Here is a 17,031-nt window from a genome sequence, read left to right as displayed (position 1 = left end):
AAGTCCTCAAATTGTGAGTTCTAAAATGTAGTTGCATTTTTCGGTTACAGTAAATAGCCGTCGGTGTTTGGCCTCGTCAAGTACGCTTCTCCTGTTATTGGCGTCTTTTTTCCCTGCAGCAAATATCTGACGATCGTTGGCCACCATGTCTCTCCATTTTATTTTTCGACCTTCCTGAATGTCTTCGTTCTTTGGGTTTTTTCTCTGACACTCCCCTCAATCTCGACTCCTCATCTCCTCTATAGATATGGCTGCCCATTCTCAGCCTCCTTGTCTTGCCTTCTGCAACAACATCTGGTTCTTTATATATCCCCCTGTTATTTTTTCTTCAACATCCTCTTCCCTCACATATTGGTCCAAATATTTTCCTCAGAATTTTCGTTTCAAAAAACTTTGTCTTTCTCTCTGTGTACTCATCTGTTCTCCATATTTGTGCCCAATATATTAATACCGATCTGATTATAGATCCATATATCCTTATTTTAGAACCTCTTGAAAAACATTTGGATGGCAGTAATTTTTTTTAATGGCATGCTATGGTTACTGCGTACCACTAAGAAGCAACATGAAATGGCACCATCACGCAAAATCAGTGTTGCCGAAGGTGAATGGAAGATTTAGGGATCTCAGATTGATTCCATATTTCTAGATCCCCAAAAGGCTTTTAGCACCGTTCCTCACAAAAGAATTCTAATCAAATTGCGTGCCTGTGGACTATAGTCTCAGTTGTGCAACTACATTTGTGGTTTCCTGTCAGAAAGTACATAGTATTAGACGGAAGGTAAAATAGAAGCGATATTTGGCAACCTCCAAGAAAGTTTCATAGTCACTCTGCAGTTTCTAATCTATATACACGATTAGGAGACAATCTGAATAGCCCCCTTCGATTGTCTGCAGATGATGCCGTCATTTACAGCCTTGTAAAATGATCAGAAGATAAAAACTCGTTGCAAAATGACTTAGACACGATACCTGTAAGATGCGAAAAGTGGCAATTGCCTCTGGATAACTAAAAGTATGAGAGCATCCACCTAAGCACTAATAGAAATTCGTTAAATTTCGGTTGCACGATAAATCATATAAATCTAAAAGCTGTCAATTCAGTTAAATACCTAGGTATTACAATTACGAACAACTTAAATTTGAACGATCACATATAATGTTCTGAGAAAGGCAAACCGAAGACAATGTTTTATTGGCAGGACGCTTAGAAGATGCAACAGATCTACTAAATAGTCTGTTTACACTACGCTTTTCCATCCTCTGCTAGAGCATTGCTGTGCGGTATGGGATCCTTACCAGATAGCATTGACAGAGAATATGGAAAAGTCCAAATAAGGGCAGCACATTTCCTACTGTCGCAAAATTCTCGAGAGTGTCACGGATGTGATAAGCGAGTTGGGGTGGAAATCAAGATCTTTCCACGAAATTTTAATCACCAACTCTATTCTCTGAATGCAAAATATTTTGTTCTCAGAGATCGATACAGAGAGGAATGATCATCGGACCATAATAAGAGAAGTCAGAGCTTGTACGGAAAGATTTAAGTGTTCATTTTTCCTACTGCGCTGTTAGTGATTCGAACAGAGGAGAAATAGTCTGAAGGCCGTTCGAAGAACAATCTTCCAGGCACTTAAGTTTGGTTTGTACATCTACATCTACATCTACATTTATACTCCGCAAGCCACCCAACGGTGTGTGGCGGAGGGCACTTCACGTGCCACTGTCATTACCTCCCTTTCCTGTTCCAGTCGCGTGTGGTTCGCGGGAAGAACGACTGTCTGAAAGCCTCCGTGTGCGCTCTAATCTCTCTGATTTTACATTCGTGATCTCCTCGGGAGGTATAAGTAGGGGGAAGCAATATATTCGATACCTCATCCAGAAACGCACCCTCTCGAAACCTGGCGAGCAAGCTACACCGCGATGCAGAGCGCCTCTCTTGCAGAGTCTACCACTTGAGTTTATTAAACATCTCCGTAACGCTATCACGCTTACCAAATAACCCTGTGACGAAACGCGCCGCTCTTCTTTGGATCTTCTCTATCTCCTCTGTCAACCCGACCTGGTACGGATCCCACACTGATGAGCAATACTCATGTATAGGTCGAATGAGTGTTTTGTAAGCCACCTCCTTTGTTGATGGACTACATTTTCTAAGGACTCTCCCAATGAATCTCAACCTGGTACCCGCCTTACCAACAATTAATTTTATATGATCATTCCACTTCAAATCGTTCCGCACGCATACTCCCAGATATTTTACAGAAGTAACTGCTACCAGTGTTTGTTCCGCTATCATATAATCATACAATAAAGGATCCTTCTTTCTATGTATTCGCAATACATTACATTTCTCTATGTTAAGGGACAGTTGCCACTCCCTGCACCAAGTTCCTATCCGCTGCAGATCTTCCTGCATTTCGCTACAATTTTCTAATGCCGCAACTTCTCTGTATACTACAGCATCATCCGCGAAAAGCCGCATGGAACTTCCGACACTATCTACTAGGTCATTTATATATATTGTGAAAAGCAATGCTCCCATAACACTCCCCTGTGGCACGCCAGAGGTTACTTTAACGTCTGTAGACGTCTCTCCATTGATAACAACATGCTGTGTTCTGTTTGCTAAAAACTCTTCAATCCAGCCACACAGCTGGTCTGATATTCCGTAGGCTCTTACTTTGTTTATCAGGCGACAGTGCGGAACTGTATCGAACGCCTCCACGCTCTCCTGACCTCAACCCTCTTGACTTTCATTTATGGGGGCATTTGAAAGCTCTTGTCTACACAACCCCGGTACCAAATGTAGAGACTCTTCGTGCTCGTATTGTGGACGGCTGTGATACAATACGCCATTCTCCAGGGCTGAATCAGCGCATCAGGGATTCCATGCGACGGCGGGTGGATGCATGTATCCTCGCTAACGGAGGATATTTTGAACATTTCCTGTAACAAAGTGCTGAAGTCACGCTGGTACGTCCTGTTGCTGTGTGTTTCCATTCCATGATTAATGTGATTTGAACAGAAGTAATAAAATGAGCTCTAACATGGAAAGTAAGCGTTTCCGGACACAGTCCACATAACATATTTTCTTTCTTTGTGTGTGAGGAATGTTTCCTGAAAGTTTGGCCGTACCTTTTTGTAACACCCTGTATATCGCGTATGGATCTTTAGAATAAGATAACAGAGTTTAGGGAATGTAACAGTGACATATATATAGCCAGCTTTCCCTCGCTGAATACGTGAAAAGAATATGAATGAAAATGGATTATGTTGGTACGGATCACACTGTGCCATGCACTTTTCAATAACTTTCGGAGCATTTGCATTATCTGAGCAAAAGTATTAGAACATCTATTATCGGACAGTAATCATCATCATCATCAATATGGATGTGCCTACCTTCATCTTTATGACCTACATCATTACTCCACGAAGCTATTGCCAGCTAACATAAATTTCCGTTTCAAGTCAGGGAAGACTGTTAAGACATTAAAGAAACACTCAAGGAAATGGTCCAATCCGACATGTCAAAATCCACCCTGAAAATTTTTATGCAGGAAGAACGCAATGAAAGAAATGACCTGTCATCATTTAGTTGCTGAGACACACCCAAATATTTTTTTCCAAAACTGTTGAAGTTATTCGTTTATGTCGCACGAAGAACCGCTTGCCTAGCGCACGATCGGCTGTGAGAAGAGAGCATAGCGCTGCGGAGTGACAAACGAATATGTAACACGTGAAACATTAAAAAAAATGTCACGTGTCATTAATATTTTGAATAAGAGGCGGTTCATATTGACAGCTGAACTGTTGCGTATGTAGTTCTTTCAAGGTGACTAGTAGAGGATAATAAATCAAGGCAGTGTTTGCTGTTACCTTAAGACAACTTCCATCAATCGTGACTTCAACTTTTTGAAACGAAATAATTCTTCCACATACATCATTTTGTTACAATTCGTGTAGCACAGTTCTTGTAATTTTTGAATAATGTATATTTTAGTAACACCGAAACAGTTCCTTGTTCATTTCACATAGTCGTCACAATAAAGCGAAGTATCATTCGAATGACGAAAACTAACATTTTCCATACATCAGGCACACCCGGCGAAAGAAAAATTAATGCTTTGGGAAACGTCATAGCAATTACTAGTTTTATTTAGACAGAATTGCGATGGAGTAAGACATAGAAATGGTCCTCGCCATTGCCTGCTTATTGTGCTGCATGCCGAGCATACTTCAAGCAGTTCATAAAACTGTGCCGATACAAACTGACAGTGCACAGTCCGTAAAAACGTTCCGAAACAGACTGGCAGTGTACAAATGACTGAAATTTAAGAATACTGCTCTCCTGGTAATTCTCAAATGACATGGAGATATCGGCAATTATACTGTCCGACAATTTCCTTAAAAATACTTTCCACAGTCGAAAAAATGTTTTTTTCGAGACTCACACTTGTCGTTCTTGGTGGAATCTCAATTGTATCAACAGTCCTTTCGTCATCCTCCTGAAAGGCGGGTATCGTTATTTCCAGGCCAAGAGTGCAACAAGAGCTATGAATTAATTTCTGCAACTGATTAGAAACCATTTTGAATGAGATGTTAAAAATTATTCTTTCCTATTTTTCCAGATTTTGATAGGCCTGTTGCAAGATTTTTGCTTCTGAACGATCCTTTCCTTTAAGGTTTGGTCGTAATATGCCTTGAGGTCCCTGAAGCTGTGGAAACAATAATCCACCCACACTTATCACTACCACTGTTCTATTTGAATGCCATAGCATTAATCAGTTACACAAAAAACTGTCTTTCTTCGCCTCGAAATATTAAAGTGTGGTTTGCTCGCAGTTCTTTCACGAAGCTTGGCCGATTGCCGATAGATACATCAGATGTAGGGATAACATCCAGCTTTGTCTTCACGACAACTATGAATTAATGGCACCTTCTCTAGACGTTTACTTGACGTAAACTTCGTTGTTTTGTGACTTCCTATATTGTATGGTGTCTTGAATCTGCTCAACCAGATGGAAAAAGACGTGAGCTCAGCATTGTTCATTTCAGTTCCAATTCGAAGGTTCACTCTCAAAGGCTTCCATCGGTAATAGTGCATTGCCTCTCAAGAGCAGGAGCAGCCCTACATGGTTCATAACTCAAGAAAACTCATCTAAGAAGCTGTTGTTCATGTTATTTATTCAAGTTTCGTGGTTCAGTATGTTTATTAATGCGGGTGTCGGAGCTTTGTGGGACCAATCTGTGCAATAAATTTTTATAATAGTTTTGATTTCACAGTTTTGCGAGTTTCTTTATGACGCTTATTTATTACTTTGTGTAAGTCTTTCATCCATTTATACATTTCACAGTCAGATTTTACGAAGTAAAACCGGGTTTTCACGCTGCTTAACATTAAGTGTTAAACACAATGAATAAGTTTAAACTCCATTTTTAACACTTACGCCACCGCAGAAGTAACTGCAGATTTGATTGGGCAGTAACTGCGGACAAATATTTCAGAGAAACTATCAACAAAAACTAAAATTAGCTTCACGAATTGCGATCGCGCCGAGTCGTGTTACCTGCTTACCGAAGTACTGTCAACTAAGGATATGCCGCTGTCATGTTGCGCATGCGCAGTCTACTGCAGCTACAGTACAGCTGTACATTTCTCCAGCCATCTGCCGAGCTACTGAATTTGGCAACCTTCAAATTTATTTATTTATTTTTTTTTTTTTTTTTTTTTTTTTTTTTTTTTTTTTTTTTTTTTTTTTTTTTTGGTACTCCTAGTTCGTCTGAGAAGCTCAAATTTTGAGAGGATCTTCCTGCATAAAATATTTCAGGGAAAGTTTCGACATGTCAGATTGGACCATTCCGTTGTCAGTTCATTTGTAAATATCATTTGTTCCATGGTAGAAGGTCTTCCCTTTCAACCTACAAGATGGTGCATGATGGACGAAATACGGCCAAACATTATGTAACGAGTAAATGATAATTAATTTAAACCCTCAGCTGCTGACAGGTGTTGTTGATATACCTCGATGGGGACAGCTGAAAATGTGTGCCCCGACCGGGACTCGGACCCAGGATCTCCTGCATACGTGACAGACGCTCTATTCATTTGAGCCATCGAGGACACAGATGAATAGCGCGACTGAAGGGACTTGTCCCTTGCACGCTTCCCGTGAAACCCAAATTCCCAAATGTCCACAATCTACATACGTAATGTTTCTAATAGATATTTGCCCATCCACTCATTACTCGCGCAAACTAAGGTGACGATTCCCGTAAAAGTTCGGGCGCCCTATGCGCATTCTCACAGATGAACGTCAATGGCCGGGTAGCCTTTTAACTATATATGAAGATAGTAACTGTTCTCGAGAGAACAGATACCATTGATGACCGTATAGCTTCTCTAGAGTAAACGATAATTAACTGAAATTGGCTCAGATGGATAGAGCGTCTGCCATGTAAGCAGGAGGACCCGGGTTCGAGTCCCGGTCGGGGCACACATTTTCAGCTGTCCACATCGGGATATATCAACGACACCTGTCTGCAGCTGAGGGTTTCAATTAATCGTCGTTTATTCTAGAGAAGCTGCACGGTAATCAATAATATCTGTTCTTTCGAGAACAGTTACTATCTTCATGTATAGTTAAAAGGCTACCCGGCCATTGACCTTCGTCTGTGCGAATGCACACAGGTTGCCAGAACTCTTACGGGAATCGTCACCTTAGTTGGCGCGGGTAATGAGTGGATGGGCAAATATGCATTAGGAACATTACGTATGTAGATTGTGGACAGTTGGGAATGTGGGTCCCACGGGAAGCGCGCAAGGGATACGTCCTTGCAATCGTGTTTTTCGTCTGTGTCCTCGGTGGCTCAGATGGATAGAGCGCCTGCCATGTTAGGAGATCCCGGGTTCGAGTCCCGGTCGGGGCACACAATTTCAGCTGTCCAGATCTAGGTATATCAACAGCACCTGTCGGCAGCTGAGGGTTTCAATTAATTATCATTTATTCTAGAGAAGGTGCACGGTCATCAATGGTATCTGTTCTTTCGAAAACATTACTATTTTCATATATATTATGTAACGAGTTTTAAAAATATGCAGCATTTTGCTCACCGTAAGCTTCTGTAACTGAAGAATTATGAAGATCTTCTAACTAGTTATAGTAAACTGACGGGAAAAAATCGCAACACCTAGAAGAAGTTGTGCGACATAAACGAAAGTTGGTAGGCATGTTTCTACATCTGAAAGATGATGCAGCAGGACTATGAGTTTTGCTTTAAATACGCGCTGTAACGGTCGTGAACCTTAGTCATCTTTGAGATTGGAAGAGGGAGTTGATGTTAGTCAAGACTGCCTTTAAGGCAACAAAGACGCCATTATCAACACCTCACTGGGTTTGGAAGAGGACGTGTAATAGGGCTGCGAGAAGCACGATGCCCTTTCTGTAGTACTGCAGAAAGACTTGGCTGGAATGTAGCCACAGTACATGATTGCTGGCAGCGATGGTCACGGGAATGTACGGTCGCAAGAAGACTGGGCTTTGGATTGCCACTTGGCACTACCGAGAGGGAAGACCATCGTGTTCGACCTATGGCTCTGGTGCACCGTACTGCATCTGCAACAGCAATTTGAGCAGCAGCTGGCACCACAGTGACACAACTGTTACAAATCAATTACTTCAAGGACAGCTACGAGCCAGACGCCTTGTACCATGCATTCCACTGGTCCGAAACCACCGCCATATACGACTTTAGTGCTCATTGAAGGGCAGGGTGGAAGTCTGTTGTGTTTTCGGATGAAAGCTGGGTTTTCCTTGGTGCCAGTGACGGCCGTGTGTGGGTTAGAAGGAGGCTAGTTGCTCACTGAAGGGCAGGGTGGAAGTCTGTTGTGTCTTCTGATGAAAGCTGGGTTTGCCTTGGTGCCAGTGACGGCCGTGTTTGGGTTAGAAGGAGGCTAGTTGAGGGCTTGCAACCAACCTGTTTGCATGCTAGACACACTGGACCTACATCTGGAGTTACGGTGAAGGTGCCATTTCGTATCACAGCAGGAGCACTCTCGTGTTAATACCATGCACTCTGTCTGCAAATCTGTACGACAATCTGGTGATTCGACCTGTTGTGCTGCTAACCATGAACAGCATTCTAGGGGGTGTTTTCCAACAGGACAATGCTTGTCCACATACCGCTGTTGTAACACAGCAAGCTCTACAAAGTGCCTGCTCCATCACCAGATCTACCTCCAATTGGGCACATATGCAACATCATCGGATGGCAGCTCCAGCGTCAACCACAACCGTCGTTAACCGTCCCTGTATTGAACGACTAAGTGCAACAAGCATGGAACTCCATACAACAAACTGACATCCGGCGCCCGTGCAACACAATGCACGCAAATTTGCATGCTTGCATTCAATATTCTGGCGGTTACACCGGTCATTAATGTACCAGAATTTATCTTTTGCAATGGCTTACCTCGCACTTACATTATTAACCTGTGATCTTTCAATGTTGACCACTTAAAAATGTTAATCTCGATAAATGAGGTCGCGAAATTCATTACTCTACATTAATTACATTTTGATTTGTGAATTTTCTTCCGTCAGTGTATGTTACATGGAGCTTATATATGTAGAATATGTTATAGTTACAAAAGTGCACAAAACACCATCTAATGCATTTTAACAACAAATACAGTAGTAAATACCGGAAACTGCTTATTGTGGTCTCTAGTGTGCGCTCCATCATGTGATTCTGTGAAACACCGACCGGTAAACATCATGCGTTCCGAGGTACTCTATCCTCTAGGTATAACACTCTGCTCTATTCCAAGAGACAGCGATGGCATTGGAGGGCCTTCCAGTTATATCACCGCTGAATCACCAATAATGCTAAGTATGGAAAATGGTCAGAAGATAGTCAAAGGCACGGCCATCTCGCTTAATGTCGTCAGACTGAAATTAGATCATCCGGTGATAAAGGGATGGGATGGGAGGGAGTCACGAGTGCTCTCATGCCCACGGTGTGTCCAGTAAAGCCCCATAACACAGTTCGGGATTAAGGAGATGTTACATTGTCTTACTGAATGTACGGATCATCTTCGGTGTGCTGTGTACCGCGGCTCAGCATTAAAGATGACCTGTCTCAACGTTTCAAGTGTACAATCGTGAATTCCCTGTTAGCTTCTGTGCCCTGTGGTCTACCTTGAGCAGGAGTACATGTGTTTGGCGCTGGCTTCTCTGCACTGTATCAAGGTAATAGCTCTGAATTATACGTCTGTTGTCCGTTACTGATTTGGCGAGAGACTTCTTGTACTGTATTCTGTCTACCTACCATTAAACTCGTCGGTGACACCACTCCTTACGATTGTGGTTTACCTTGAAACGAGGTACTTGCGGTACACTCTTGACAAGATTCTTATCGTTATCTCTCTTCGTATTGTTGACTGGATGAAGTATGTTTCTGTATCATATGTATGACACAGTTGAGTTCCTTTGTAGTGCAGCAGTCTGTTTCTATGAATAAAGGGATCTATTACTCTCGACAAGAACGAATTAGCCTCCAAACGTAACGTCCCCATCCAAAGACCTGATTACAGTCAAAACGATCACATGACCTCACACCTTGAGAGACTGTGGAGAGATTTTGGATTTAACTCAAAGTACTGGCGCGTGATATAGTACTCAAAAACTGTACACCACCAAATTCCTTCCCTTTCTGGCCAAACACTATCGTTGAAAAATTCTTACACCACAAGAGTTCAGACTGGCTACGGCCAGGTCGACGCCCATAACGCTAGCATGTGATTGTGACCTCACCCTTGGACGCGAATGTCGCTGTAAACTTCAGGAATCAAAGCCGCTACTTATCCTTCAATTATCTACCCACCTGAGTTCATGAAGCTGAGTAAAATCCGTTCCAATCCGGCCATCAAGGAAATATAATTCACAGCGCCTGGTATCAAAAAAATGGCTCTGAGCGCTATGGGACTTAACAGCGGAGGTCATCAGTCATTAAATTCTGTAATTCAAATTTTTTTTGTTATGCACGACACTGACGTTCCAAATACAGATACGAATATCTTTCACAAAAACCGCCATATTGAAAGTCCGAGATTTCAAGTAACTTTTCCACCAGGACGACGATCTTTGACAGCTCATGTATTTATAATGTCAGCAAATGACTGTCTTCGGAGGAGAAGCGCCGCCAGCAGTGATTCAGACTACTTTCTGCATGCGGGCCCTGTGCCGGAAACGTTAAGTGGCCGGCGAGCGGCCTGCTGTAAGGATCCATCAAAAACTTTCCATTCGGAGCTTTTCCTGCAGCGTATGTGCAAACCCGCCCGACTCCGACGTCGGTATATCAGCCTGACTTGTAAGCAAGAGGTTAGGTTCGAACGGAAATTTTCTGGATGCTCCATATACGATAATTTCCAACAGGTTCCCACAAGAGATGAGGGCTGTTCCTGACAAACTGCACATTTCCAAACGCAAGCTGAAGGCTTTCACTGTGAGAAAGTTCTTCTATTCACTCTAGGAATACTTTGTCTACTTAACTATGCTGTAACAGTCATTACGTATTGAGAAGGGACGCAGACAAGACATGAAATACCAGAGACCTAGAACCTCTTCTGTAGAGGTGAACATAGATTCCGCCGGCCACTGTGGCCGAGCGGTTCTAGACGCTTCAGTTCGGAACCGCGCTGCTGCTACGGTCGCAGGTTCGAATCCTGCCTCGGACATGGATGCGTGTGATGTCCTGATGACCTCCGATGGTACGTCCCACAGTACTTAGATTCATTCAACATGAATTCCAAAAATAACGATCGTGTAAAACCCAGCTCGGTCTGATCGTCCACGACAAAGCAGTATATACAGGGTCTTCCTTGACTTCTGGAAGGAATTCGATACAGTTCCGCACTGCCGCCTAATGAACGAAACACAAGCAAGCGGAATCCAGCTAACTGAGTTGAAGAGTTTCCAGATTTTGTGTGTGTGTGTGTCTGTGTGTGTGTGTGTATGTGTGTGTGTGTGTGTGTGTAAAGTACAATCATAACTTCTGCACTATGTCAGTGCATTAATGTGTTCATTGTAAATAAGTATTGTAGTATTTCTATCATATGTTTATTACCTTATAAACAAAAAACAAGTTTTTTTTTTAATTTTAAATTCAGTGCATTAATGCGATCTTAGTAAACAAGTGTTGTAAAACGATCCTTTCATATATTGTTCATTAAAAAAAATGACGATCATTCCACTTGGGACCTGTGGAAGGTACATTAGCTTATTTGTTTCAGTTGTAAATATTTGTCACATATTATCGTTTTTCTGACGTGTTCTCCATCCTGGAGGGCCTCCTCACTTAGTATCAATTGGAATGAAAGTAAATCTAACCTAACCTAAAAAAGAACGCAGCATGTCATTCTGGACTCATAGAAGTCTTCAGATAACTTCATGCATGCCCCAAGGGAGCATTATAGCACAATTACTTTTCACGGTACATATAAATGACCTAGAGGACAACATAGGAAGTTCCATGAAACTTTTCGCTGCTGATGCTGTTGTATAGAGTAGTCGCAGCGTATAAAATTGTAGCGAAATGCAGGCAGACCTGCAGAGGACCGACACTCGGTGCAGGGAGAGGTTACTGATTTCAAAATACACAAACGTAACGTATTGCGCATACCGAGAAAGAAATATCCTTTATTGTATGACTACACGATTGCAGAACAGTCACTAGAAGCAGTATCTTCCATAATATATTTAACAGAATGAGTAGGGAGTGATTTAAAGTCGAACAATCACATAAAATTAATCGCGAGTAAGGCAGCTGTCACACAGAGTCATTGGAAGAATCCTCGAGAAGTATAGTCTATCAGCCAAGGAAATAATAACAAAACACTCATTCGACCGTTTCTTGGATAGTACTTGTCAATGGGGGATCCGCACCAGATAGGATTAATAGATGAAATGGAGAAGATCCAAAGAAGAGTAGCACGCTTCGTTACATATCCATTTAGTAAGTGTGAAAGCGTGACGGAAATGCACAGTGAACTCCGGTGGGGACGCTGAGAGATAGACGCCCTGTATCATGGTGCGGTTTGCTGTTAACGTTCTGAAAGAGTGCGTTCCTAGAAGAGTCAACCACTACATTACTTCCTGCGGCGTGTATCTCACGAAAAGACTGCGAAGACCAGATTAGAGTGATTCGAGCTGACACAGAGGATTACGAGCAATCATTCTACCTGCGAATCATTCGCAAGTGGAACAAAAAAAAGGGGGAAGTGGCAGCGATATAGAGTACCCTCCGCCACACACCGTAATGTGGCTTGCGGAGTAGGGATGCAGAGGAAGAGACCTAGCAGTCTCCACATCGAAGTATTCGTTAAAATTATAGCCAACCATATAGTAAAGAATACGGAATTTTAATCTGTCAAAGGAAAAAGTTGGTTGTAGAAATCAGTATAATGCAATGGACTATTCAGAAATTGTGAATGAAATTGTAGAAAGGGCACTAAGTATGAGTTACGGTAGCATTCCGCTTGGGATTCGTACATTTTGAGTAAGCCTTTGACTCTCTTTCAATAAAACTTCTACTAAGAGCCCTTGAGAAACAAGGCGTTGATTCACACAAAGTTATCTTCCTGAAGAATATACACATTAAGGCAACAGTTTCTATTAGACTTCATTAGAATAGTGTGAAGTGCAAAACTAAAAGAGAAGTCTAACAGGGAGATGCAATATCACCAAAATTATCAGCAGTGCTAGGGTAAACAAACTCTTCTCGACTTACAAGCCATTCGTTTCGAAATGACGAGGCTTTTAAACCGTGAACAGTTTAGTCAGTCATGTAGCCGCTAAAGACGCCGAGGACACGGCGCTAGAGTAACTTGTTTTATCCTTAAATTGGCACCGGCCGGTGTGGCCGAGCGGTTCTAGGCGCTACAGTCCGGAACCGCACAGCCGCTACGGTCGCAGGCTCTAATCCTGCCTCGGGCATGGATGTATGTGATGTCCTTAGGTTAGTTAGGTTTAAGTAGTTCTAAGTTCTAGGGGACTGATGACCTAAGAAGTTTAGTCCCATAGCGCTCAGATCCATTTGAACCCTTTTTTGAACCTTAAATTGGCAAAACAAGGAGTATGGATAAATGGAACGTAACTGAACCACTGTTAATTTTTCTAATGAAATTGCAATGTTTGTTTCTAGTGAATTTAATTAATGAAATACCTTAATTAAGCAAGTATAAAAATGTTCGTAAAATCAGCTGTAATAAGACATAAATAACGCATAAACGGCATATCTAAAAGAAGATGGTACAGTTTAATAATTCAGTTTTTGTGTTAGTGTATCTATCACTGTTGAGGAAGACGACTGGATGCACAACCAAGAAAGAGCAGAAGACTAAAAATTGACCTGAAGCGCTTCCTGTAAACTAAATAAAATTCTGAAAATAAAACTTCCAGTTTATCTGAATACAAAGTTAGCAATCAGCATGTGTTAGCAGTTTTGTCTTGTGGCACTGAGAGATGGAGCTTAGATGCGGAAACCATTCGAAAGCCGAGTGCCTCTCAGCTCGGAACGGATTGATTCCTGTCCAGATTGCTTGGAGAGACAGCAAAGTGAAGAAAATGATCAGGGAACAGGATGTAAAGGAAACAAAATAGCGATCGGTAGGAAATAGTGCCAGTAATACGGCTGCCGGCTGGCAGGGACCACGGACGGTTTAGTTGGATTGCAGGACATGTCAGAAGGTAGGGATCGCGACCTGATGTAAGGTGGGCAGACTGCATTGATACAAATGTGTAGAGGCCTGTGAGTGAAGACTGTAAGACACGAAGAAGTGCAGAGAGGGCCTGTATGCAGCACTGTGTGCCAGTTTGGTGCTGCAGCTAATGATAATGATGATGATGATAATGATGATGATGATGTTAGTGAATTGTAAGTCAGCAATACGAAAAGTAAGAATATAATGTTCATTATGTATGAAAATTACTACTTAAGGTACACGTATCGGTATTATGAGAATTACGTAACACTAGAATAAATTGAAAAGTTTGATGTCTTACGTTAACTGTAACTAATTAAAATGTATCTAGAATGAAATTTTCACTCTACAGCGGAGTGTGCGCTGATATGAAACTTCCTGGCAGATTAAAACTGTGTGCCGGACCGAGACTCGAACTCGGGACCTTTGCCTTTCGCTGGAAAGTGCTCTAATTTAATATGAGAAAAAGACGAACCTATTTGGTTTACTTGCTCTAGCCAGCGCGGTTTGCTATACAGGGAGTTTCATGAGGAACAGTAAACATTTTAGACGCTGGTAACATAGACTAATTCTAATACGTTATTCCATGTAACACGTGTGTAATGTTAGTGGTTACTGAGATACAAATGCCTACGGAGATAAGTTTTCATTTCGCGGGTCGGTATTCAAGTAGCTGCGACTTCCTTTTTCGATTTTCATTTCAATTTTGAAGTTACGTAAAGTTGTGCTTGAGCTTAGACAATTGAATTTTTGAATTGTTTCGTGATTGTGATTTGTTGTGCGATTGACAATGCACGTATTCACGAATGTGATGGATGCCGATGTAGTATTTATGTATTGTTTTGTAACGGAAACACTGCTGCTGCTTGTAAGAAATACGGTAGACGATTTCCTAACTTCATTCATGAGTGTTTACTCGTCTTTTCACTAAACTGTGTCAGACAGATGCAGCGCGCGGCACTCATTTTTCATCTGAATATATAAATGAACAGAGAGGAAATTAAGTAGAAGACATTATTCAGTTGACGACATAACTATGGAAGTTCGGGTCGGCTGTGAGTCGTGCTCGGATAAGCGGCCTCTCGCGATAAGTGGGAAATCCGGGTTCGAATTCCGATCCGGGACAAATTTTCACTGTCTTCATTCCATTATAGAACTTATGGTTGTCTATATTGGCAACTGCGAATACATTTCATGAATTATTCAGCTCGTAGAACGTAATCCTTCAAACAAGCCTACGCAGAATTTCTATACACATCGATGTTTCACATTCAAACATACGGCGAACACTGCGTATTCACGGCCTCAGTCCTTATCATTTGTAGCAAATTCGACCACTTGGAGAAACAGATGAAGGTAGACGATTGGAATTTTGTGGTTGGCTAATTGCAAATCTCCGAGTACTGCCATCAGTATTGTTTGCTGCTAAAGCCATTTTTATTCGTGATGCTGTCAATAACACTCCTCAGTAACATCGGTGGTCCGACGAAAGCCGACATGCCGTCTTGAAGACATATTTTCAACAAGGCTTCACTGTATATGTGTGTTGTGGCATGAGAGACAATCAGCTAATTGGGCCTCTTGCCTAACACATCCTCGTACAGGCCCCATTAGCTAGAATTCCCTGAAAGAGAGCTTCCTTCATTATTGGAGGAGATCCTTTTTGACTGCAAGCATGGGTATGCTCTTCCAGCATGACGGGGATCCTACCATTATAGACGTCAAGTAACAGATAATCTAAACCTAATATTCAGTGGAAGATAGATCGATAGAAATGACCAAGTTCCTTGACCAACAATGTTCCAGCGCTTTATGCCTATGGCAATAGTTGGAATGCAAAGACTGCAGATACAAAGTAAACACATTAGACTAACTAACTGTTCGGATTACGAATAGTGCTCCCTTTACAAATAAACGCCAAGACGAACTCAGAAAAACAGCGCGTGCTGTTGTCAAGAGGATTAGAAAGTACAATGAAATTGCAGATGGGCTTATGAAAATCAGATGTGTACTATATCACTTGCCTTTACTTGGTCCAGTGCCTTCTGTGCGTATTTGTGTGGGTTATATTCCAACAGCTGTACCTCTGCTACCAATAAAACCTGGACACATGTTTCATTCGAATTAGTCTGTAGAACCACTTTGTAAAATATTTATTGTTCTCTCTGAAACAGCCTGTATTCCTCAAACTATTCCATAGGCTGCAGTTTCCGGTGATCACCAAGGCCTACATTTCCTTCATTATTAAAGTAACCCTGGGGGACTGCAGCCAAATAACGTCTTCGAGACTGCCAAATTTCGATAGCTGAGCACGGCATCGTTTTCACAGCACATATGCAGTAAACGGTGATCTCTCGTAGGATTCGTACCTTGAAAACGACCAAGTGTTCACCCCTAGAAATACCACCGTCTGTCGAGAACGTTACCCTGCTGCATTCCTGTACGATATATGATAGATGGAAAAAGCTCAAGCTCCACTTTCCCCATTATTTGAGAAATTACGAAGCCTTTTAAAATGAAGTAACTGTATATGGTGAATTTTTTTGTTATTATTGATGTCATCGACTTTGTAGTTTCCATTTTATCAGTTTTACTTTCAAGTGTTTGATATTTGTCCAACTGTCTTTGTAAACATTTGTAAATACGCAGTATTATAAATACACAGGTGCATTGGAACAAAAATAGAATTCTCTCGTAATATTGTTTAATTTTCAATAACATAGAGATTTAGTTAACCACTCTGTTGCCTTGCCTAATACACAGCCTCCTTACGTTACTTGTCTTTCTATTTCAGGTATGAGGCTCGGTCTGTTGCAAGTCAAGGTGGGACTCGCTTACCTGTTGTCGAGGTACAACGTTCGGACCACGGAAAAAACGGTGACGAACCTCGAGTACAGCTCTATGTCCATTATACTGATGCCTAAAAGTGGCATCCAGCTACGACTTGAAAAGAGATTCTAACGATGATCACATTGAATGGATCCAAGATATCATATCAAAAGTAACGCTGTAGATTGTTTCAGAGCTTATGAAGTTGCTCTTTTAGCTCTACATTGTTGCAATATGTTAAGATTAAATTACATTATGACAAAATACACTATTTTACTAAGAGAGTGAAGTATAAGGCGGCTCTTTGTTTTCAAAATAATGCACATCCATACAGGATCCTACCTTCGCACGTCATGATACAGTATCTATCAATCATACCTGTGTGCGACGCTGCCAACTGCTTTTAGGAGTATGTTTGTACTTCCATTAATCACTCT

At 41.7% G+C, this 17,031-nt stretch overlaps 1 protein-coding gene across 1 annotated transcript in view; it reads left to right on the top strand.

Moving 5' to 3' along the window:
* LOC124615925 (cytochrome P450 6k1-like) overlaps positions 1-16,818 on the top strand; it is a 111,002-nt gene extending 94,184 nt beyond the window's left edge. The window contains exon 8 of the mRNA XM_047144109.1: positions 16,560-16,818. Within this exon, the coding sequence (XP_047000065.1) occupies positions 16,560-16,726 (167 nt within the window). The 3' untranslated portion in view covers positions 16,727-16,818. The remainder of the gene's footprint in view (positions 1-16,559) is intronic.
* Positions 16,819-17,031: the final 213 nt, after the last annotated feature.

The sequence above is a fragment of the Schistocerca americana genome, chromosome 5 (genome assembly GCF_021461395.2).
Source record: "Schistocerca americana isolate TAMUIC-IGC-003095 chromosome 5, iqSchAmer2.1, whole genome shotgun sequence".
NCBI lineage: Eukaryota > Metazoa > Arthropoda > Insecta > Orthoptera > Acrididae > Schistocerca > Schistocerca americana.
Note: the sequence above shows the minus strand (reverse complement) of the source record. Positions and strands in the feature narration are given on the sequence as shown.